Source organism: Phocoena phocoena, chromosome 1, assembly GCF_963924675.1.
Source record: "Phocoena phocoena chromosome 1, mPhoPho1.1, whole genome shotgun sequence".
NCBI classification, from domain to species: Eukaryota; Metazoa; Chordata; class Mammalia; order Artiodactyla; family Phocoenidae; genus Phocoena; species Phocoena phocoena.
In genome coordinates, this window is record NC_089219.1 from 20,591,042 (window position 1) to 20,615,478 (window position 24,437).

Genomic DNA, 24,437 nt, shown 5'->3' on the forward strand with positions numbered 1-24,437 from the left:
CAGGAGTGGAGATCAGCCCTGTTGGGTCTCCAACCTCCCCCCTGCTTCCCCATCCTAGGCTTCCTAGTGTCCTGAACTCCAGGTCTATCTAAGCACACGGGGGTGGGGGTGAGAGCGGGTCAGCGCTGAGCTGCCGGGTCAGCTCTGAGACCTGAAGGGGAAGGGAGGGGGAGGGGCGCTCAAGGGCTGGGGGAGGGGGAGGGCTCATCCATTTCTCCCTTGACAGGTGGTTTGTGTCTCTGATTGGCCAGCGCTGCCAGGCTCACACCTCCCTCCCCCAACTCTCTGGAATGTATAATTATCTGCAAGGGGGGTGGGGGTGGTGTGTGAGTGTGTGTGGGAGCAGTCACGTGGTTTTAAAACTACCCCCCCACACAAGGCCCCCCACCTGTATGCTGCTTTGGGGACCCCCACTGAGTCCTTAAAGTGCAGGATCCCCAATTCCCGGGTACTCAAGACTTCTAGGGCTGACGGCCCCAATCTCCAGATGTGGGGGGGGGGCCGGGGGGGTGTCAAACCTCAAGGTTCTGAGAAGGGACACCCCAGAGGTGTCAGAGACCGATGGGGCGGGGGTGGGGGGTGGGGGCCGGAGCTGGAGCCGGAGGGAAAGGGAGGGGAGAGGAGAGGGAGGGGAGGGGAGGGGGCTGCCCGCGGGGGGTTGGGTCATTGTCTTTTAGAATTTGGGAGCCTTTGAAAAGCCGTGGGCCCTCCCACCGCTATTGTGCTGGGGAAGATGTAGCAGCCTCTTCTCCGAGCCACCCCTTTGCCTCCGGACTTCTCTGGGGCCAGCAGCCGGCCGACCTGGGGCCCGGGGCCGCGGGCTCAGCCGACTACCATGGGCTCTGTGTCAAACCAGCAGTTTGCAGGTTCGACCTCGGGACTTACTGGGGACAACTTAGGCTGCAGGGGCGCCCAGAAGCCACATCAAAGGGACGTGGGGGAAGTGTCCCCCAGGCTAGCCGAAGGACCCCAAGTCTGCGGCCTCCTGTTTCAGGGGGCGATCTCTGGAGCAAGGAACCCTGGTGTCCCAGTGCCGTGCAAGCTGAAGCTACGGGGGCGGGGGGAGAGAAGAGGAGGGGCCTGTCTGGCCGTCTGTCCCCGGGCAACGTGTTGTGGGAAGATGAGCAAAACTTTCGGGGCACCACTGGCCTCAGTTTAAGCTTGGGGAGCGCGGGAGGCAGCCGGGACAGGTATTTTCTCGTCGGCATCTTGGTACCTGCAGCGCCCTGGGTGTCCACCCGCGGGCTGCACGCTCAGGTCTTCTTGCCGGGGTCTCTGGTGGGGTCCTCCAATTCCGTGGCCCCCCAGCTGAGCGCCCTCCCAATCTCCAGGTGGCGGCGCCAAGGCGCCGGAGGAGGCGCAGGAGGACGCGGCCCGGGCGGCCGAGGAGCCGCAGCTGCTGCACGGAGCCGGCATCTGTAAGTGGTTCAACGTGCGCATGGGATTCGGCTTCCTGTCCATGACTGCCCGCGCCGGGGTCGCACTCGACCCCCCGGTGGATGTCTTTGTGCACCAGGTGAGACCGATCCCTGTAACTTTGCCGCGGGAAGGGGATGTTGGCGCGCGGATCCAAGGGTGGGCAGACGGCCCTCGGCTGTTGGGTTGAGGGAGATCAAGGGCCCTCATTGTGCGCTCCCATCTTTGCCGTGGCACCCCAGTTCTGAGTCCCCTTTAACTTCAGCGGGACGAGAGATGGGGGCAGAGCCGAGTATCAGCACCCCTACCCCCCTCCGGGAACCCCTCTGGTTTACCACGTGTCTGTTACCTCTTTCCCCTGGGCAAGGGGCAGGGGGCAGGGGGCAGGGAGATGACCCCATGTGGCAGAACTAAGGTTGTATTGTGCTTGCCAGTGGGGGGAGGGCGAGCAGGCCGGCCAGGGAAGCACATGCCCGGTCAGAGCAGAGCCCTGAGCGCCCGCGCCTTTCACTATGGTGTGAATGGAGCTCCCGGCCTGGAAAGAGGGAGGGAAACCACTTCGGGACCCAACGGGGTAAAGCTGAGAAGTCAGTGGGGTCTCCTCACACAGGTGGTCACCCAAAACTCAAGCTCTGGGGCCTGGGTCGGTTTGGCAGATCCTTGAAGGATCTCTCTGGGGGCTTGAAAGTTCCTTGAGAACACAGTCTCAGGCACACGGTTCGCTCGCTGAGCTTTTACTGTTCATTTCCTATCAGGAAAGAAAACCCGAGGAGCCCAGGCCTTAGATTCCTGGGCCAGGCTCGGAGGGAGTTCGGTTGCAACCCCAAGTTCTCAGTTAAAGCAAGGCAGCACAGTGGGGGTGAAATTCAGTGTCGCAGGGCAGAGGGTGGAGGGAGGCTAGCCTCTGGACCTATTCTCCTCAGCTTGGCATTTATGGCCCCAGACAGCCATTGATTGCTGTCCCAACATTCCCAGCCTCAAACAAGGAACCAGAGACTTCAGGTTTCCCTCCTCCCTGGCCACCCCTTCCTGAATATCTTAGAAGCATTTCTGTGGTCCTGGGCACAAGCCACACATAACAACCACGTAAAGGAAGCTGCTGCTTGTGTTCCCTCCACCTTTGGAGGTTTGGGGCTGGACCTGAGAAGAAATTGCTAATCCCAGGCACAGCAGGTTGACACCCAGGCCGGGCATGGAGGGGTTACTTCGGAGAGGTTGGCTTTAGGAGCAGTGGGGGAGGGGAAAGGAGGATGTGGGGATTAAGGGTTGGAGCCTGAGGGATGGGATTCTGGAGGGGGAGGGGTGGAGATGCTGGGTGGAGAAGTTGGAGGCAGCGGGGAAGTCTCTGAGCATGGCCCTCAGCGAGGATACAGAATGGGGGGAACAGGGGAGGTAGAGGATATGGGGAGACGGGGGCCCCACCAGTTAATGTTGGGGTCACTGGGCTACTAGAACATCTTTCCAGAAGGGTCGGCAGCAGAATGCTTGGCTATCCCCTTGCTTCACCCAGTTCCTCCACCCCCAACTTTACCCCCTCCGCATCAGACAACTAATTCTGGCTGGTGGCTTTGCCCCCTTCCCTGTCTCATTTACATATGTGAATGATAACCCACAGGAAGTAATTGTGGGAAAAAGAAGGGAATTGGCCTCTTTAGATCTATTAAATCACTTTATTACAGGAACCAGCTTTGAATGGCCCTCCTCAGCGGGGTGGCCAGCTCCCCCACTCTCCCATTTATCTGATCACAAAGAGATTAAAATCTCTCCTGGTCTGGAGATGACTGGACAGCTTCCCCAATTTTGGAAGGCTTGGAATAAAAGAGTCAAACCCAACGTTTTCTTGCCTCCCTTCCAAAGGCTGTTGAACAGGGAACGACTGAGGGGAAGGTAGCCCCTCTGAGGTTCTTTGGTGATATCCAACTCCCAAGGAAGGTTTTCCTGAGCAAATGGATCTGTGCCTCAGCCCACTTACCCTTAGGATCGAAAGCAGTTGGGAAATATTGGAGGGCATAAAGGAAAGCAGGGACCTTCTGGTTTGGGGAGTGGAGCCCGTACCACATTATTTCAGATGGGTTTGCTGGGAGATAACTGGACTTTGGGGTCTTCGAATGTCCAGGGACATTCCACAGTTGAGTAAGTTATCAGGAGGAGTTGAGCTGGGTTAAGGAATCAAGCATTTGTCTCCCTAACACCCGCTACTAACAGTCACAGAGGACAATGGTGGAAATTCCCTGAGCCTTACCTGGTAGCTCTGTCTTTCGATTGTGCACTGCTGGGGCTTAGGTTGATCCTCAAACCCTAGCAGTTAGACTAGTGATTCCAGTCCTGCACTTGAGAAATCTGAAATCTCTCCCTGGGGATCTAATATAGAGGAGTTAGGTAGATGCAGGACAATCCTTAAAAATCCTCCTGCGGGGAGGGGAGTGTTCCCAAAGTGGAGAGAGAGTAAGACATTTGAAAACCTCTCCTTTGGCTGCTGGTGGTGGGTACCTTAGAATTGCAGGGTGGGTGGTGAGCAGGATAATTGTCCTAAGATAACATCTGCTAAGGGAGGGGGTCAGGGAGCCCCTTTCCTAAGGAAAGAGGAGGGGGGAGCAATTAAACATTGTCTTTTCCCTTCCAAGGTTGGGCCTATTTGGTTCCCAACACGCTGTTCACTATTTTTACACTCCCTGTCAAACACGCAGTGCCCCACAGGGGTGGATGAGTGGGAAAGAAAACCTACCTTTAGCTTTTTAAAAAAATGAGTAAATAAAACCAATAAAGCAAAGAGACTTCTGTAACAACCCTTTTACTCAGCCACAGGTCTTATGCTAGAACTCTCTTCCTGTCCCTGAATTTGGGGGAATTTACGAATCATAATAATGGCAGGTGGCCAGCCCTTAAATCAAGGTTTCTCAACCTCAGCACTATTGACGTGTTTCGAGCGGGAGAATTTCTCATGCTGGGCATCCCTCAGTTGCGACAACCAAAAATGTCTCCAGACATTGCCAAATGCCCCCTGGGAGGCAAACTCACCCCCAGTTGAAAAACAGTTATACATAGCAAGGTGGAACAAGAAAGAGCTAACTACTGTCTCCTGGTTTCCTGAGGTGTTCACCAAGGATTCTCAATTCTCTATGGCCATTTTAAGAGTTTTGGCTTACCTCATGTTTTCCTGGGGCTCAACTCCCAAACCCCTTAGATATGTAGAAATTTGAAAATGAGGAAAAGGTCCCCTGCTTTCTCCCACAGCTCTTTGGAACCCAAGTCTGTTTAAAATGGCTTTCTGGCTAAAATGCTGTATTACAAGGCTTGGAGGCAAAAGAAGAGCCCAAATTTGACCGAGGGACCAAGTTTGGGTTAGGAGAAGAAATTTCCAATACCCAGAAACTGCTGAAGCCACGTGGCCTGCTTTTTCTGAAAAGGATGAGTGGGGGGTAGTGAGAGCAACTCAGACCCATCTAGAGTAGGGCTCTTGGGTTTGGGGGCAGGGAGAATGTAAAGGGATCTTTCCCACCTGGTTTATAACCTCACTAGTGGCTCTGATTACCCACTTATGTTTCATTTTTTGATGTACTTGTCTTAACCCCTCTTCTAACCTGTAAACTCTTTGAAGAGAAAGACTAGCAGTCTGGTTAGTTTTCTAGTACGCACCTGGTGGGCTGAAGAAATGAATATGGGTCCCCTGAGGAATCAGGAGTACACTAACAGTTGGGGATCCTTGTCAGCAGAAGTCTTCCTCCAGACACAAAAGGCTGGAGGTACGGAGGGAATGTTAACTGATAGTTGCTGTCTCTTTCTGGACTAGGGCCTGAATAGGGCCTGGCACTCAGTAGAAACACCATGAAAGCTTGTAGAGTGAAGGTCAGTGGATTGCAGTTGAGCTCCCGATCCTATCGGAGGCAAGGGTTTGATGGGTCATTCATTAGTTATTTCATTTCCATCTTAATAGGAAACTATTTTTTAAATGAGTGGATTTTTTCAGGAAGTTGGCAGAGAAGCACAAGAGTTGGTTTGAGCATTATGGGATCTTCTTGGGTCCTTCTCTTTCTGAAGAGACCTGCTTTCTAGACAGTGTCCCAAGTAAAGGCTGTGCCACCATCGTGAGCAAAGCTTGTGGTTGGTGACACCACAAGCTTGCCATACAAGTGGTTGTCAGTGATTTTTCTCCAGGGCAAGGTTGTTTCTGGAACATTCCTAATCAAACTACCTATTGGAATTTGCTGGCGCTTTTTTTTTTTTTTTTTTTTTTTTTTTTGAGAAACAGCCCTAGGCAAATCACCCCTCCTTTCTTCCTGCAGGCAAGAATGGCAATTACTATCAGTGTTAAATCTGGGAGGTCAAAGGAGGTTGGGGGGGGGGAGAAAACTTTCAAGAATAGTAGGCACTTAGTACAGAGGCAGCTTGGAGTTACTTAATTCAGACTGGAAAGGAGAGTAAATGGCTTTTGTCAACAGAGCAGAACAACTGGGTTACTGGTTTAAAACTCCCGGACCCTTTCTTCACTCCATGGGTAGGTGGGGGGGGAGGGGGTTGGGGAACCACCCTGGGTTGGGTCCTCATCAGAGTTCAGTCTCCTTGCGACTCCATTTGCCTACGGACCAAGGAGAAGACGCCCACCCTAAGGAGCTGGAGAGATCGATCTAGGTGAACACTTGTGTGCAGAGTTGAGAACCGCGTCTCCTTCCTCTCTTCTGCTCCAGTCGCCCTCTGGCTGCCTTTGTGCCGCCTGGCTGATGAGCACCACCATCTGGTGGAGAACTCCAGGCTGGAGCTCGTGGTCCTGGCTGTGTGTCTGAGCAGAGGCGATGTGTGTAGGGTTGTATGCTCACAGCCTTTGGTTCTGGACAGATCTCTTTCCCCCACCCTCCCTGACACACACATCAAAATAAACTGCTTCTAATAGAACCCATTGGTTTCCTAGCTCCTACCAAACCCTACCTTCAGGAATGACGCTTGGGTTGAACTGCGAGGACACCTTGGAACCAAGTCATTAAAATTACCTTCTCCTGCGGCTTTTTACTTTTTCATTGTGGCTGTTAGAAAGTTTTTAAACGGCTGTGCGTCTTGCATTATATTGCATGGTGCTGGATATAGAGTCCGGCTAGTTGCAAGCAGCTCGGGGCTCTCACACTATAAATTTGGTCAAGATGCTTCACCCCTCTGCCTCTGTGACCTCACCTGTAACACAGGGGGCATGATAAGGTCTACCTCACAGGCTTGGTGTGAGGGTCACATGTGTTACAACATGTAAAGTGCTTAAAACACTGCTTAGCCTATAGTAAATATTAGTAATAAAATTAAATCTTAGTCATTTTAGATAGTAGAGAACTTAGTTTCTTCTACAAATGTTTGTGCACTGCTAGGCACCTAGAACTGAGGATATAAACATGCACTAGGTAGTCTTGAGCTGGAAGGGCCCCGGGTTTTGCAGAAAAGCCAGAAACCCAAGCTTTGATCAAGTCTGATCCCCTGCTTTTACAGATGATTATAGAAACCAGAACTTACTTATCCAAATTTCATAGAGCAAGTTGAGGGAAACTCGGGTTCCTGTGAGCTTTTTACTCCACGTGTCCTGAGTGACCCCTCAGGTCCCTTCTATCTCTAACTTATAAAGGCATAATACTTGATGTGGGGGGAAGCTTAGAGTAGGCAGTGGTGAGGTATTAGGGGAGTGGAAAGACTAAGTACTGTAACTGGCCCAAGTCCTTCCCTGCCATCCAAAAAAAGAGAAATGCCTCCTGTAACTGTTTTCTGTCCGATGATTAAATGCCATCTTCCCCTCTCCCCACTATAGGCTGCCCACCCTCCTACCTCAAACAAATTGGGAAAGGAAGATGGGAGGCCTGCCTCCCTCCCACCTTTAATATAATTTATCTGAATAAATAACCCTAATTAGGTCCCTGAGTAAAAGGTTTGACTGAAAGCCCTGGAAGGGTGGGAGGGCAGGTCAGAAGGAAAGATGGCTGTTGGCGATGGTGACTTTGGCAGACCAGCAAGCTTGACTGGGGAAGAAAGGTGTCTCTGTATCCGTTTCTCTCACCGTGACCATAACCCCTATGTGGAGAGGAAGGAAGGAACTGATGAATGCGGTGAATGTGGGGTGGGGGGGAGTCAGGGGGGAATCTGCAGCCTCTGGAACTCCAGGAATCTGACCACCAGAACCAGCCAGTGTCAACTCTTTGTTTCCCCGGAGCTGGGCTCTATTGGGGGAGCTCAAGCCTTGCCCCTCCCCCCCCAGGTCTTTTCTTTTTGGAGGGGATGGAGAGAGGGGCGGGGCCCAGGCCCCGCTTTGTGTGTGGCTGGGGGTGGGGTGGGGTGATAGCAAGAATTTCAGGCTCCTTTCCGATCAGGCCCTGTGAGGCAGGCTCCGTGGGGCTGCACGCCGATTACCTACCTGATAAGAGAGGAATTCAAACTATGTGTTTTAGAAAGGGGCGGGGTAGGCCCCCCACCCCCACCCCCGGGAGCCACCCTTGGAGACCACCAGTCTAAATCTTGACCGGTTATGGTGAGGTGCCTGCAGGGTTGGGGGTTTTTTGGTTTTGTTTTTGTTCTTTTTCACCCTTTTAAAGTCTTAAGCAGACCTCAAATCCTCCAGTGATGGAGTGGGTGAGCTGAGAAGGCTGGTCAATTTCATATGTCCCCATTTATATTATCCTCTGGTTCTCATAGTAAGCCTAGGAGGTGTGGATGGAGGAGAGTGTTGTCCTCAGTAAACTGGAGCTCAGAGAGGGGATGTTTTTCTGAGTTTCCACTGCCAGTTAGTGATAAAAACTAGAGTTAAAATTCCCAGTCTCTTGACACTTCTCACTGTTACCCCGCCCTCATCCAGTCTGAAGAGGTTGATGATAATTGCCACTCAGGATTTATGTGTGGCAGGCTATGTGTTAAGTACTTTTCATGCATAAACCCTCACAGCACCACCATAAAATTATTTACTCCATTTTGTAGGGTAGCACAGAAAGCGGGGACAGGCTGTCAGACTCTAAACCCTGGCTCTTAGTCACTTATCTATCTGCTGAATCACAGCAAGGACTGGGAGTGTTCCAGCCTAAGAGCCCACTAGGCAAATGGGAAAAGCTGGGTTTGCCTGGGTCAAGAATGCTCTTGGTCTGGCTCCTCCAGCACCTTCTGACTCACTGGCTTGTCCCAGCTCAAAAAGAGACAAGTCAGATTTAACATCAAATTCAGTGTGGTTGTTACACAACGGGGAGGGGGAAAGAGATTTAACCTTTCTGAAATGTTTTTATTTTCTGCTTTAATGCTCCACATCAAGATTGGTGGGGGGGAGTCATCACAATTCTGGCTGTTCCTGTGGAAAAAAGAAGAAAGTATCCCCAACCTTTGGAATATTTCATTGATATTTATTGAGCATATATTCTTGATGTTTCCCTGCCCGTGTAATCTTCATTAAAATCTTAGGGGCTTCCCTGGTGGTGCAGGGGTTGAGAGTCCGCCTGCCGTTGCAGGGGACACGGGTTCGTGCCCCGGTCCGGGAAGATCCCACATGCCACGGAGCGGCTGGGCCCGTGAGCCATGGCCGCTGAGCCTGCGCGTCCGGAGCCTGTGCCTGTGCTCCGCAACGGGAGAGGCCACAACAGTGAGAGGCCCGCGTACCGCAAAAAAAAAAACCAAACAACCCAAAAATCTTAGGTAGGGACTTCCCTGGTGGCGCAGTGGATGGGACTGCGCTCCCAGTGCAGTGGGACCAGCGACGATCCCTGGTCTCAGAACTAGATCCCACATGCGTGCTGCAACTGCGAGTTCGCATGCCACAGCTAAGGAACCCTGGAGCCGTAGCTAAGGGGGCCCGCCTGCTGCGACTGGAGAGCCCACGCGGTGCTGCAACTGGGAAGCCGGCGGGCCACAACTGAGGAGCCCGCCTGCCACAACTAGGACCCAGTGCAACGAAAAAAAACAAAAAAACAAAAAAAACCCTAAGGTAGGTTTTTATCCTGTTCTCTGAGGCCCAGAGGTGAGTAACTGACCAAAGTCACACATGATGCTGGAAATTGGTAGAAACAGCATTTCATGAACCAGGTTGTGTCTGGCACCTGAGCCTATGCTCTTAACCAATTACCTCAACGGAAGTTTTGTCTTAAGCAGTACCATCTAAATTAAAACAAAAATGTAAATGACTGAGGAATTCGGGATCGCATCTGGCAAAAGAGCATGTTTCACCTAAGTCCCAGTTTGAAATATCCACCCTGCCCCATCAGTACCACCAGCAGCATGACATGCCTCAAGCCAGGACTGGGTGCACGATGATCCCTTTTGCTTCTGAACCGCATTTTCAATGAGGACTGCACCTTGTTGACATACTGGACGTGCTCTTTGGATGGTTTGGAAGCTATCTATAATGAAGCCTATCCTGGGCAGGGTCTGGGAGAGGCTGTCACTCCACTGATGTGGTGTTGTCGCAGTAAGTGGCAAGGTGAAATGGACTGAGCTTCAAATCGGAAACCCTGGGTTCTTCTGACCCTGGTTTTGCCATTCAACTAGCTGTGTGAATAACTCCTTTTTTTTGGCTCAAACATGCAGTGTTTTGGTGAGATCATTCCACACATTATTCGAAGTCCTTTCCTTTAACAATTTGCTCATCTTCTTCCCAAGTTAAATAATTAAAACCTACCTCCTTGTTCATTCATCCAAAATGTGCTAGGCATTATTTAGGTGTCAAAATGCAGCAGTGAACAAAACAGTCACTTTATTTACAAGTTTACATTCTTTTTAATGGCTTCATGGTATTTTTGTTTTCTGTTGTTTTTTTTGAACAAGTGAGATACTGAACATATGTGTCATGCTAAATCCTCCTGCAAATTACCTGCTTATATTCTGTGATTCTTTTCATAATTTTTTTTTTTTTTTTTGCTGTACACGGGCCTCTCGCTGTTGTGGCCTCTCCCGTTGCGGAGCACAGGCTCCGGACGCGCAGGCTCAGCGGCCATGGCTGACGGGCCCAGCCGCTCCGCGGCATGTGGGATCTTCCTGGACCGGGGCAGGAACCCGTGTCCCCTGCATTTGAAGCGGACTCTTCAACCACTGCGCCACCAGAGAAGCCCTGTGATTCTTTTTTCTTACTGACTTACAGTAGCTTTTTGTAGTTTTATCAGTTTAGTTATCTGTCTTGATTTTTAAAAAAACTGTCTCCAAAGTTTTTTCTTCTTAACACTGAGATATTTAATTCTTCCGAAATATGTTTTGCATACATATGATGCAAAGTGTAGATTTCTGGCTTCATTTTCAAATGGATAACTGTTTTCTCAATGGTATTTATGGAATTGTTTTCCTCACATGTTGATTTCTCCACTTAATCTTGGATCTCCCAGTAGACTTTCCCTTCTAATCCACTGATCTGTCTGCTTGGGTCATACTGTCTTTTCCCTTCAACTTTCAGAAACATTGTTTTGATATAATTTCAAACTTGGGAGAAGGTTGCAAGAATAGTACTAAAAACTCCCATATAACCTTTACCCAGATTTATCGGTCCTTAATATTTTGTCCCATTTGCTTTTTTATTCTTTTTCTTTGTACAGATAGACAGATATCAAGCATCTTTAAATATTTCAGTGTTTTTTCTAAAATAGGGCCATTCTCTTACCTAATCTCAGTACAATGATCAAAATTAGGGAACTTAACATTGAAACATATATCTACCATATGCAAATTTTGTCAGTTGTTCTAATATTTTTTCTTGTTCTAAGATCCAATCCAGAGTCATGTGTTGCATTCAGTTTCTTTACTTCTCTGGGGTTTGTCTTTCATGACTGACCTTTTTTAAGTGTATAGGCCTGTTACTTTATTTGTTTTTTATTTTTATTTATGTTTATTTATTTATTTATATTTAATTTTGGCTGCATTTGGGTCTTCACTGCTGCACGCGGGCTTTCTCTAGTTGCAGCGAGCAGGGCTACTCTTCCTTGTGTTGCTCGGGCTTCTCATTGCGGTGGCTTCTCATGTTGCGGAGTATGGGTTCTATGCATGCGGGCTCAGTAGTTGTGGCGCAGGGGCTTAGTTGCTCTGCGGCATGTGGGATCTTCCCGGACCAGGGCCTGAACCCGTGTCCCCTGCATTGGCAGGCGGATTCTTAACCACTTCGCCACCAGGGAAGCCCCAGGTCTGTTACTTTATATTTTACAAATTTACATTGGTTGATTTCTTATAAATGCTATGTTTAAGAATTTTTCTTCTGTTTTATTTTTCTTAGAACTTTGAGACTAGCTGCAAAAAAATGCTATGGCGTCTGTTTATCTGATGATTGTTCCTAATGTGATGTAGATATTTAGTTCTTAATTGTGATGACTCTTTGAGTCACAGTTTCTTTACCGGTAAAGTGGAAGTGTTCTTCCAACCTTAGAGGAACATGTGCATGCAGGTTTTTTGCTTTTGGTGTAATAATGGAGACTAACATTAAAATCTACCATGCTGCCCTCCCCCAGAGTAAGTTGCACATGGAGGGATTCCGGAGCCTGAAGGAGGGTGAGGCCGTAGAGTTCACCTTTAAGAAGTCTGCCAAGGGCCTGGAATCCATCCGAGTCACCGGCCCTGGTGGGGTGTTCTGTATTGGGAGTGAGAGGCGGCCCAAAGGGAAGAACGTGCAGAAACGCAGATCAAAGGGAGACAGGTATGGATTGCAAGGCAGCTTGTGTGGGTTGGGAGGGACATGCTGAGGATGAGGAAAACTCTCCTCATTTTGCCCCTTTCTTGGACCAGATTGCCAAAGGGAAAAGGAAGCCTGCGGCCCCTGGATGTGGGAGGTGAAGAGAGGGCAGTATGTGAGGAGGGTACTTCATGACCTAGCTCTTCTACTTGACAAGTAATTACGTTCTGTTAGCACTAGCCTCGATTGCTAAACAGGGATCACGATACTAACCTCACATGATTATTTTAGAACTAAAAGAGACCATGGATGTGAAAGTGTATGTGGTCAGGACAAGATGGTGTATCTGTACCTGTTGCTTCTTCACCACGTCTCCGAATGGCTGGTTTCTTCCATCTTAGTTCTGTGCTCAAACAGCTCACATAGTCTGGCTCCTTTAATTTCTATATTTTTAATGAATGACAGGTACTCTTTTTAAAGGTATAGTAGTTCCCAGTTGGGGTCCAGAATTTCTGTTCTTGGTATTTTCAAGTTGACATGAATCTGAAGATATCATCTAGACAATTACGTATCTGGAAAGGACTCAGAGTCATCTAGTCATATTCCTCCTTTTGTAAGTGGGGAAATTGGTCTCTAGGAAGGGAAGTGGGTATAGTGACAACTTGAACCAGAGCCCAGGTGTCCTCGCTCAGAGGAAGGCTTGTAGTCTCTTCTCACTCCTTTCTCTCAACTTTACCATGTTGCTTGGTGCTAGGTGCTACAACTGTGGAGGTCTAGACCATCATGCCAAGGAATGCAAACTGCCACCCCAGCCCAAGAAGTGCCACTTCTGCCAGAGCATCAACCATATGGTAGCCTCGTGTCCACTGAAGGCCCAGCAAGCTCCCAGCTCCCAGGGAAAGCCAGCCTACTTTCGGGAGGAGGAAGAAGAGATCCATAGCCCTGCCATGCTCCCAGAGGCCCAGAATTGAGCCACAGTGGGTGGGGGCTATCCGTTTGTGATCAGAAAGTTTTGAGGAACAGGCATCAATCGGCAGAGTGGAGAAAGTGGGGACAGGGTGGGTAGGGGGCAGCTGGCACTGCCATATATCTCAGGCCGGGGGCCAAAGCCTCACCTCCTCTTCCCTCTTGGTCGGGGGGGAAGGGGTGAGGCAAAGAAACTCCAATCATGCTCTATCCAAATGCACATGAGGGCTTTGGGGGGTAACCCTTCCTGCATGCTTTATCTGAGTCTCCACCCCCAGAATCTCCAGCTTTTGAAAGTGGCCTGGATAGGGAAGTTGTTTTACTCTTCAAGAAGGATATGGAATAATATTTCCCGTGCCAGAGTGAAAAGATTAAGCATGAGACCAGATTGATGGACCCAACCCACAAGCCACTACATTCTGTGGGAGGAAATATCTCAGGGGTAAGGCAGGGTTTTCCACATCTTGTCTGCTCACAACCTCCTCCTGGGAGAGAGTGCTGAGAGAACTGTCCCAAGCAGTGGGTTGTGATGACAGGCAAAAGGGGGGTTGAGGGAACAGCTGCAGACCTGCTGCTTCTAAGCTCACTCCCACCCCATTCTGGGCCAATACAATTTTATTTATTTGCTCCCTTGGATGACTGTACCTTGGGTCCCACTTTCTTCAGGATGCCAACTGCACTAGCTGTGTGCGAATGACGTATCTTGTGCATTTTAACTTTTTTTTTCATAATATAAATATTCTGGTTTTGTATTTTTGTGTATTTTAATCTAAGGCCCTCATTCCTGCACTGTGTTCTCAGGTACGTGAGCAATCTCAGGGATAAGTCGGCGACAGCTCCGGGTCTGCACAGCAGGAATACTTTTTGTTGCTCTATCACCAGAGAGAACAACTATTTGGAGCGTATAGCCTATTGAACTACCTCATTTTTGCCAATTAGAGCTGGCTTTTCTGCCACAGTGTCCTCTTGAAACCCCTCCATCTTCAATGTTTCATGGGAGACTAGGTTTTAACTGGGTTGCCCCATGGCTTGGTCTCCTTCTACTGAGAGATTGGAAATTGGTCTGAACAGGAAAAGGTGGTACAGAGAGGTTAGGAGAGGCTGGGCCAGGTAAAAGGTGCAGAGAGGGGAAGCCAAGATTAGGCAGAGGTCATCTGTATGTGTGATAAATGATACCTGTTCCAGACCTGTAATCCCAGGGCACAGGACTCGCTTTACATACCAGGTCCATCCTTCAGTGGATTGGGCTAGGCCTAACATACACAACAGGGTGTATTGTATGTGTTTTTGTAAAAACTGTGAGTTGGTAAGGACAGGTTTTAAGAATGATGCCTCTGTACCCATCTTGAGCTGCCCAGGGATGGATATATGAAGCAAGGACAAGATCCTTAATCTTTAACAATTCTGGACTTTTCCTCCTTGGTTTCCAGAGAGACCATCAGTGATGGCTTCTTTGTGGTTCCCAGAGCCAGTGTCCTGCCCTGCTGCAGCAGTAATTAGTGTCATGGTAGCTAAAGGAGAAAAGGGGGTTTCGTTTACATGCTGTGAGATCACTGCAAACCTACCTCACTGTGTTGTAACGGGGCAAATGCAATAGAACGCATTGGGTGATGTGTGTCTGATCCTGGGTTCTTGTCTCCCCCAATTGCTGCCCCCCTCTAGTTATTGTATTTGTCTGGACTTCGTAGGACTTCACAAGTAGCTGATTTGGTGATTGCTAGGTGGCCTAGTTTGTGTAAATATAATGTGTTGCTCTTCTCCATGTTCTTTTGGGGTTTTATTGTTTACAAACTTCTTTTTATATTGAGAAAAATAGCCAAAGCATCTTTGACAAAAGGTCTGCACCAGCCAAAAAGATCTGAAACATAAACTTGGGGGCCCCTCTTCTTGAAGTGGGAGGTCTTGAACTACACTTTCTTTTGTGTTCCCCTTCCCCTGTTTCCTATTTCGAACAAGATCTTCTGTCCTAAACCCTGTATTCCTACCCCCTCTTCTTTCCCCCTTCGTGCCCTCCCCCAAAATAGTCCATACACCTATACGTTTAATTTGTGGGGTGTCTGTGATTAAATGATTTGTGCAAAAATCCTGAAGAAGCTAAGAACTCACCATCCCTTGTTCTCAATCTCCTGAGTCATGACCAATCCTTGATTTGATTCATTCCAAACAGACTGCTGTCTTTGCATGGATTAAAACCTACTTTAATCTCTAATCCTAGGGTAGAGAGGAGCAACGAGGGGGCCTTCCATGTAGAAAGTGGGGTTGGGAGACCACGAAAGGAAAGATGAATGTATAGTCAAGTCACTCAGGAACTTTTATGCAGGTGCAAGAAACTTATGTCAAAGTGGCCGCAAAATTGTTTAATAGGAGACGGACGAATGTAACTCCATGTTTACTGCTAGAAACCAAAGCTTTGTGTGAAATCTTGAATTTATGGGGAGGGAGGGAGGGTAGAAAAGCATGTACCTGTTCTTCATCCCTTCCCCTCATTACTGAACTGCAGGAGACTGAGCCCCCTTGGGCTTTGGCGACCCCATCTGGGCAGTGTTTATTTGTTGGTTGATTTTGCTGTGCCAGGTACTTCCTTTCCCATTTGCTATCATTTTGTAACACACATGCTGACCCCTTTCCCTTCCCCTTCTTTTCCTTGGGAAAATACAATGAATAAAGACTTATTGGTACCGAAACTGTCATCTCCTTGGTTGATATTTAAGGTGCTTTCTTCCTACCATTATTTCCACTTTCTTGGATTGGGACTCAAGTCACAAGAACCATTAAGTTTTCTGTTCAGCCATTTTGTTAGGAGTGAATCTTGAAAGTTCAGTCTTTTTAGCACCTCATTACAGTGGATTTTTGTTTCTAGTTAAGGCCTCTTGTCCTTTCCTTGGAAGCTGCCACATTCAAGAGGGGATTAAGGGCTTGGCATGCATAAGAATGGGGTTGCCTGTGCCACTGACTGGGATGAAAGGATGGGGCCATGGCTTGGGGCATGAGACCCTAATAATACTTTGTCCCTTGCTCCTTAAAGCCCTTTACAAATCTTAATTAATTAACCCCCTGCAGCAACCCAGGGATGGAAATACAGGGGAAACTGTTGAAATTGAGGCCAGAGGAGATACACTGACCAGCTATAAACACATGTTAACAAGTTCACTAGCCTTCTGATGAACACTGTATTTTTAAACATCTAGCTCCCCCTAAGGGAAGGAGGGTTTAGAAAAGAAAGACTTGATTGGAGGCCTACCAACTATCACCCAAAGTGCACCGAAACGTTAACAGAACAAGGGTAAGAAGTTTCATATATCCCTCTAGGGACTTCCTACCAAAAGTCAAAGCTGACCTTGGAAGATAAAAGTAGCAAGCTACTACTGGACTTCACTAAATGGTTTTCCTGCAAAACTGAAGTAATCAGCTAGGCAGAAACTTACTAACCTACATGCAAAGCAGGAAGGATGGAAAAGCTTAAGAGACCATTCATGGGTGGGTTACTCATCTCTGGAGGGCATTCTTTGATCATTTCACTCTGTTAAAAATAACCCTTTCATCAGAAAGAGTGGAAGACAAAAGTAATGAATCGGGAGTCATGACTACAGTATCTCTTGCCTTGTTTCCTTGACACTGCAACCCAAAGTAAGAAACTACAAGAAGGTTCTCTGAAAATGGTAAAGTTTTTTTTTTTCCCCTTCTCTCATTTTAAGAAAACTAAACTCCCAATATCTTTTGTGAGTTAGTGCCTCAAATTCCTGCAACCCTTTTCTTTAAAGGTTTGGTACAGAATGAATGCCCTTGATTTTTCTGTCAGGGTTAGTCGATGGCCTTTCTTAAACTTTAGAAGTCATTCTTAGAGTTCTTTCTGGCCTTAACCCTTTTTTGAGTTCTTTGAGTAGGTCCTGAGAATGCAAATCCCAAAATCTTGAGTGCCTTAAATCAGCACAAAATGGACTGATATTAAGTGGCCTCCCTGTGAGGCTAACTACGGCTAGGAACTTCGCAAACGATTAAATTCACTAAATAAGACAAAACGGTATAAAAACAGGATATTTAAGACTTCTACCAAAAAAAAACCAAACAAAAAACACTTGTACCAGAGCTCTAAAGCCAGTGTAGCGGCCTTCCAGCTAGCAGGACGCCGCCTTACCCCTTTTCTCAAAAGTCCAAACTGCCACCAGTGGCTAAGAAGTCCCAGCATTTCTGAGGTGGGGCTCCCCTAATTCTTGCCCCGTAACCTAGCCCGCCTGTCTACAGACTTCTCGGCTCTCCCAGGTGGTCTGAACCCCGCCTTCCCCAGCCTGGTCCCTCGCACGTGGCCCGGGGCCGGGTAGCCCGCGCGGTTATCCCCTTCACCCCAATCTGCCCCGCCCCAGGAATGCGAACAGTCGAGAACTCTAGCTCAGCTCCGCTCCTCCTCCGAGCGCGCAGGCGCAGGCCACGGCCCCGCCCATTAGGTGACGGCAGAAGCGTGTCCCAGCGCCCAACGATGACGTGTTCTCCCAGCGCCACGTCGTGAGGAAGTGTCGGTCCCCTCGAGCTGTTGAAAGGTGCCGGCGGAGCCTGTCAAGGTGCTGGATTCAGGGGGTGGATTAGAGGAGAAGAGGAGAGAGATGAGCGGGAGGCAGCTGTGGGAGAGACAAAGGGGACCGTGGAAGATACAAGTGAAGGAGTAAATAATTGGGAAATCTCTGGGGTAGGAGGTAACGGGTGTTAGTGACCCGGAGCCCCGAGAGTGGGAAACAGCCTGGTGGAAGATGGAGAAGGAAGTAGGGGGAAGGATCAGGATGTAGGCACTACGATGTGACAGGAAGCAGACTTACATGTTCAGAAAAAGGCAGTGCAGACTCTGAGAAAAAAGGGGATGGGAGGGAGCAAGGTCCCCCAAGCCCATAGACCCAAGGAAAGGCCTCTGCGCCCAAAGGTCCTATTGGCTTATAAATTCTGGGTAGTGAAAGACTAGAGGCTTAGGACAGTGTCTTTTTCTTTTTCTTTTTTTTTTTTTTGGCTCTGCCGGGTCTTAGTTGTGGCACACGGGATCTTAAGTTGCAGCATGCAAACTCTTAGTTGTGGCATGTGGGATCTAGTTCCCTAACCAGAGATCAAACCCGGGCCCCATGCATTGGGAGCGCAGAGTCTTAGCCACTGGACCACCAGGGAAGTCCAGGGCCAGTGTTTTTGGATTCTAATGCTGGCTGATCTCTACCGTTTTGGTGAATCCCTGCAAGTCAGCCATAGTTGTTTGCAGGTGTGGTGACTTCTAATTCTCTGTCTTGTTTATACAAGGTTACCTGGTTGGTGACTAATTGTTCTGTGCTTCTTCTGCTGAGGCAAGAACTATGTCATGGATCAAGGAAGGAGAGCTGTCGTTTTGGGAGCGGTTCTGTGCCAACATCATAAAGGTGAGCAGTGGCCCAATGCACCAGTTGGCCTTTTGGTTCGTTGGGTAATCTTATACTAAAACCTGTTATAAAAACTGGGTAACCCATGATGTTTATGGATTTGTAGTAGAATTTAGCAATGGTATCAAAGAGCCTTAGAATTGCAGGTAACTTCCAGGTCTACATTTCTGGCAGATTATTGTCCTAACTCTCACATTTTCAGGAAGCCTGAGACCTCCCAATATCATTGGGCAGCATAGACTGTTAGATCTTCCTGAAATTTGTTTCCCTAGAACTTTGATCTATTATTCCTAGTACTGTCCTCTGGGCTTGTTTTGTTTTGTTTTGTTTTTTTAATTCATTTTTGGCTGCGTTGGGTCTTCATTGTTGTGTGCGGGCTTTCTCTAGTTGCTGTGAGTGGGGGCTACTCTTCGTTGCAGTGCATGGGCTTCTCACTGTGCTGGCTTCTCTTTGTTGTGGAACACGGGCTCTAGGCGTGCTGGCTTCAGTAGCTGTGGCATGCGGGTCAGTAGTTGTGGCTTGCGGGCTCTAGAGCTCAGGCTCAGTAGTTGTGGCCCACGGGCTTAGTTGCTCCGCGGCATGTGGGATCTTCCCAGACCAGGGATTGAACCTGTGTCCCTTGCATTGGCAGGCAGATTCTTAACCACTGCGCCACCAGGGAAGTCCCTGACCTCTGGGTTTAGATAAAATAACTAATCGTTCTTTGATGTGACAGTAGAGCATAATGGTTAAGAGGGTTCTGGAGGCAAACATGAATGAAAGTTCTCTTCTATCGTTTATTAACCATGTGACTTTATATGGTGATTTTGAGGATTAAATGAAACTACATAGAAAACACTCAGCACTGTGTCTAGCAGTTTTTAATTACTATTATTGGGGCTGTCCTTCAATCATTTCAAGACTACAATCACTCTGTTTCCTACACTCCACTCCCTAGATCTTCCCTCAGCTTCTCTAGGAATCACAGCAATGTAATATCCTCCTCACATGAAAGGTTTGTTATTGGAGCCAGTCAGCTTGGTTTTATTTTTCAGCCACAGGCTGTCAAGCAGCAAGTAGCAGTGAATTTAGGAGTAAGTAAGCCTTGTACCCACACATACACTCACACACAAATGCCAGGTGATCTCAGGCAGTCCAGGAAATAGAAAAGCATCTCCTCAAGGAAACACTGTGGTCACATGTTGGGAAGAACAAGCTACATGACTTTACTGGAATTTTTTTTTTATGGCTATATATGGGGGACAAAAGTAGAAAATGTTGGGAGATGCAGGGGAAGTGGTCTATGAAGAGCCCCTCCAGTGAGGAAAAATCGCCCAAGGAGTGAATTTTTGCTATGATAGACAACAAAAGTCTGCTCTAGGCCAGGTAAGAAGTTTTGTTTGCCCCCAAAATATCTTTTTTGTTTGTTTTCAAATGGCTCCTGACATTTAAATTTTTATAAAAATCTTGATTAGCTTCTCTTGTAAAATAAGAAGATCCAACAATATGAGGCCCCCATTCCTGTGTGACAGGACTCGGATACAACTGAGAAGTGTATGCCTCTTTTATGTGGAGGATGCCCTTTACATTTGGCCATACCCATCAATATCCTTCCTGTGCCTTCCAGTTGAAGGCTAACGAAACCAAGGTGGTGGTTAAAGGCATATGGTTAGGAGATGAACTCTGAAAGCACATAGACCAAAATTTGAATCCCCACTTTGTCTCTTCTTGGCTGTGTGACTTATGCAAGTCACTTGACCTCTCTGAGCCTCAGTTTTTTCACCTATAAAATGAAGATAACACTATTTACTTCATATGTTTGTATGATAAAAAATTAAGATGAAATGTGAAAAGCTCAGCATAGTACTTGGCATGTGGTAAGGGCTCAATAAACATATAAATAAAAATGAATAAAAGTGCTTAATGCTTATGTATTGAGCTAAAAGTACAGAATACCCAGTTCCCTTCCTCAGGGCTTTTATCATATAGCTCAAGCCTGTTAGCTTGGAATATTGTCTCCCTTTATCTCTGAGGAGTATGTGATGTGTTCATTTGTCTTCTTACTTCACAGGCAGGCCCAATGCCCAAACACATTGCGTTTATAATGGATGGGAACCGTCGCTATGCCAAGAAGTGCCAAGTGGAGAGGCAAGAGGGTCACTCACAGGGCTTCAACAAACTGGCTGAGGTGGGTACACGTTGCAGAACCCAAGGTGAATGGTCTGTGGAGAATTGGATTATAGCTAGAAAACCAGGCCCTGAGTTTGCTGTGGTTTGAGAGTGCTTTTTTATAGCTGTTTGTCTGTTTTATTGCTTGCTTGCTAGCCATAGATCTCATATCAACATTAACAGAAAATTAAGTCATCCAGTGAATCATCGCAAAATATTAGAAATAAGAACAAAATTGTCTCCTCTTACCACCTTAATCAACAATTTATGTTTTTCTGTGCCTCATCCCAATCCTTGTAATATGTTCAACATGACTTAACGTTTATAAAATTACATCTATAGCTTTGATAACCTTATTTTTTTCTTGACATTTTGGCAAGTATTTTTCTAGGTTGATCTGTGGCTTTCTACCTATATGTTTTAATGGCTGTGGAACATTTTTCCTGAAGATCTGACATAGTTTATTTAGCTGCTCCACTATTACTGGACATTATAAATGGTACTAGTTTAGAATAAATTCTTAGAAGTGACATTTCCAGAGCAAAGGTAGAGGGTAACTACCCATCCTGAGGTTGAGGTGTTTCTCAGGACACAGGCCTTTAAGTGCTTAAACTAGGAAGAGTGCCAGACAAACCAGGACATCACTCCAACCAAACGTCATCAACATTTTATGGTTTTAATGCCCACTGCAAATTGGGAAACAGTAAATTTATCAATAAGAATGGAATATGTCGATCTTTGTGAAACTCTGTAGCCCACGGATCCCAGCTTCTTGGCACAAGAACACGTCCTGAAGCCAGGGCAGTGATATTTTTTGCCTTGAATGAGTGGTTGTGGGGTTCTCTCCAACACTGAGGTCTTCAGGTTTGTTGATCTCAGTTTCTCTTTTGTGACTAAGAGGCAGGTTTTGCCTAGTGCTTAGGAGCTTAAGCTCTGTAATCACTCAGAACTCATTGGCACCCCTGCTCTGCCACTTCCTGGCTCTGTGACCTGCTACAAGTTACGTAGCTTCCCTTTGCCTCAGTTCCTTCATCTGTAAAATGGGGAGATTACATGAGGATTAAACAAGATGGCACAATGAAAAGCATGTGGCACAAGACCTGGCATAAAGGATGTGCTCAAAACATTGAAGCTGTTGTTATTAGCCTATATTAACTGAGGTCAGTGGTGGGCTCCGACCCAGGTGTACCCACCAAGTTTGCTGCCTGGTAAGATCTTCAGGTCCCAAGCCTATTCAAGTGTCAGGTTTGCGCTGGTAATTTTCCTGAGGTGGCAGTGAATGGGTTTGTATGTCTGATAAGGGATTAGAAAGGTAGCTCTTCAGCTTTATTTCTTCAGTTCTGTTTGAATGTCTTCTGTCCCTTACCTTTAACCTCCAGGCTCCCCATCTCAACACTGTTATTCTCATCTCCAGTTTGTTCTCCACCTTTAGTGGCACTGGGTTAGAGCAGTACCGTACCAAAGGACTGAGTTTAAATTTGAGTTTCACTTCTTTTTTCGTTGAGGTATAATTTCATACAGGGAAATGCACAGATTTGGGGTTTTGACAGTTGCATTCATCTGTCTAATCCACACCCCTGTCAAGATATAGAACATTTCCATCTCTCTAGCAAGTTCCTTTGTGCCCCTTCCCAGTCAAACCCTGTCCTCCCTCCTCTTCTCCTCCCCTTCCCCCTCACCTTCTGATTTCTATCACTCTAGATGAGTTTTTGCTGTTCTAGAACCTCATATAATGGATTCATATGGTAGAGCTGTGGACTTTTGACTCGTCTTCAACTTTCTGAGCCTCAATTTTATCATCTCTAAAGTAGGCATGAAAACAATAATTCCTTTCTCAAGGGGTAGCTTGAAGAATCAAATGAAATAATGTATGTGAAAACCCTTTGCAGGCTTAAATGATACACAGCTGTGCAATTGTTGCTTTTATTCTTATAACTCATCAGCCTCTCAGTCTATTGGAATAATGATGTTATGCTGTGAGTAATAATACCTTGTGTTTTTATGTATCTTTAGCCACCTTGTGAGGGATGGATTGTGATCCTATTTTACAGATTAGGAGACTTAGGCCCTGAGAGGTTAAATGATATGCCTGCAGTCACATAGCAAGTGCTTGATGGAGTGAGAGACTAGAACCTAGATCTTTATTCTCTCAGTTAAGAGCTCTTTCCAGTAAACCACAATAGCATCAGCATAATAGTACTCATTAAGTTCACATTTTTCAGTCTCTCAGGTGGTGGCTTTCTGCTTATTTGGTTCATTATTCTGAGAGAAGCATTGGTATTATCCTAGCTTTACCCAGTTTGGGGAGGAGAAAAGTCTGTCTCTCACTGAGTCGGGGCTGAGGCATCTCCTGTTTCCCTTCCTGCTCTTTCCTTGTACCCTAGCTCCTTGCCTTCTCCCCTCTCAGACTCTGCGTTGGTGTTTGAACCTGGGCGTCCTAGAGGTGACGGTCTACGCATTCAGCATTGAGAACTTCAAACGCTCCAAGAGTGAGGTAGATGGGCTAATGGATCTGGCCCGGCAGAAGTTCAGCCGCTTGATGGAAGAAAAGTAAGATGCTGTCAGAGGGGGAGCCTGTGTTCTTATACCACCTCCAGCCTTACCTAACCCTCAACTGTCTTTTCTGAGGCTAGTTAAGGAACTCTAAACCCTTCTACTGTTAGTTAGACCTCTTCAGTGGCAAATATGGCAAGCTAGTTTTTCTTTCTTCCTTTCTTCCTTCCTTCCTTCCTTCCTTCCTTCCCTCCCTTCCTTCCCTTCCTTCCCTTCCTTCCCTTCCTTCCCTTCCTTCCCTTCCTTCCCTTCTTCCTTTCTTCTTTCTTTCTTGGACATTTATTTGAGGATATAGAGGTATTTCACAGAATTCAAGGATACGGATAGCCAACCTCAGGCAAAACCGAAGCCAGGGATTGAAATCGATTAGGTAGAGCCTCCTCGGACATTTATTTCCTTTGCTCCACAGGCTGACTTTGTCTTCTTCAAGAGAGCTGCTCAGAATGAATTAAAACCCTTAATTGGTCCACCTTAGTTCATATTTCTACCCCAGGACCAGTGAACTGGGACCAGGGAAGTAGAGTGAGAGAGACTTTGAAAAAGCCATTTTCTGCTGTGCAGTCATCCCTAAAAAGTTACTGTACTTCCCTGCATATACCCTTGGACGGGATAGGATGATGCATAAAAGCCCTTTATGGGGATGAGTCAGTACTGTTCTTGCTATCACTAAGTTTAAGCTTAACTTAGGGAGCAAAGCCAGAATGGGGCAAAATGGAAATTTGGTGGAGATTATTTGTTTCACAGCGTGGAACCCTCTTCAGCCAGGACTGCCCCAAAGTGTTCATTACAACCATTCTCTGCCCAGCTCCTCCCCACACCAGGACCAGGAAGATGAGAGAACAGAGAGCTTAGAGCTCTAGTGGAGCTGGGCCTGGGACAGGTATTTCCATCCCTGTGTGGGTCAGGGTGTGGGAAGCATAGCCAGCCTTCTCTCTATCCATATTAGTCTCTGGGCCACAGACATTACTCCTTCCTTTGTGGCTCAGAATTCACACCCAAGGGGCTGGGGACAGAGGTAATGGGGACACATTCCAGGTGTTCAAATTCTTCAAATTCTTCTGTACTTCACACTAATCTTACCTTTTTTAAGTGTTTATACTATGTGTCAGGCCCTGAGCCTAACATGTACTCTCATTTAAAATTCACATTATCCTGTGAGAAAGATATTATTATCCCATTTGTAGAGAGGAAGAAAGTAAAAACCAGAGAAGTTTAGGGGTGTATCCTGGGTCACACAGCTATCAGGCAGAGCCAAAACACACAGGGTCTTTCTGACTCTAGAGCTGAGCTGTTGTCTGCTGTAGAGACAAGAAGCAGTCTTAACACTTCTTGAAAGATCAAAATGCATGGCAGTAGAGGTGCTCCTGAGATTGTTCTAATCA

The 24,437-nt window shown here is 47.3% G+C and overlaps 2 protein-coding genes across 6 annotated transcripts in view; both read left to right on the top strand.

The window, feature by feature from the left end:
- Positions 1-763: 763 nt before the first annotated feature.
- LIN28A (lin-28 homolog A) lies at positions 764-13,051 on the top strand. The gene is made up of 4 exons (XM_065897636.1): positions 764-866; positions 1,332-1,516; positions 11,841-12,025; positions 12,756-13,051. Exons 1-4 carry the CDS (start codon positions 836-838, stop codon positions 12,970-12,972), a joined length of 618 nt encoding a protein of 205 aa, XP_065753708.1. The 5' UTR covers positions 764-835; the 3' UTR covers positions 12,973-13,051.
- Positions 5,546-24,437, top strand: part of DHDDS (dehydrodolichyl diphosphate synthase subunit) — a 38,439-nt gene continuing 19,547 nt past the window's right edge. For 4 of the 5 annotated variants that reach the window (XM_065897595.1, XM_065897603.1, XM_065897621.1 and 1 more), the window contains exons 1-3: positions 18,292-18,354; positions 20,405-20,521; positions 22,910-23,052. In XM_065897595.1, the coding sequence (XP_065753667.1) occupies positions 18,292-18,354; positions 20,405-20,521; positions 22,910-23,052 (323 nt within the window). Of the gene's footprint in view, positions 5,557-13,459; positions 13,463-18,238; positions 18,355-20,404; positions 20,522-22,909; positions 23,053-24,437 lie in introns of those variants that run through there. The other variant, XM_065897612.1, reaches the window with a different exon arrangement.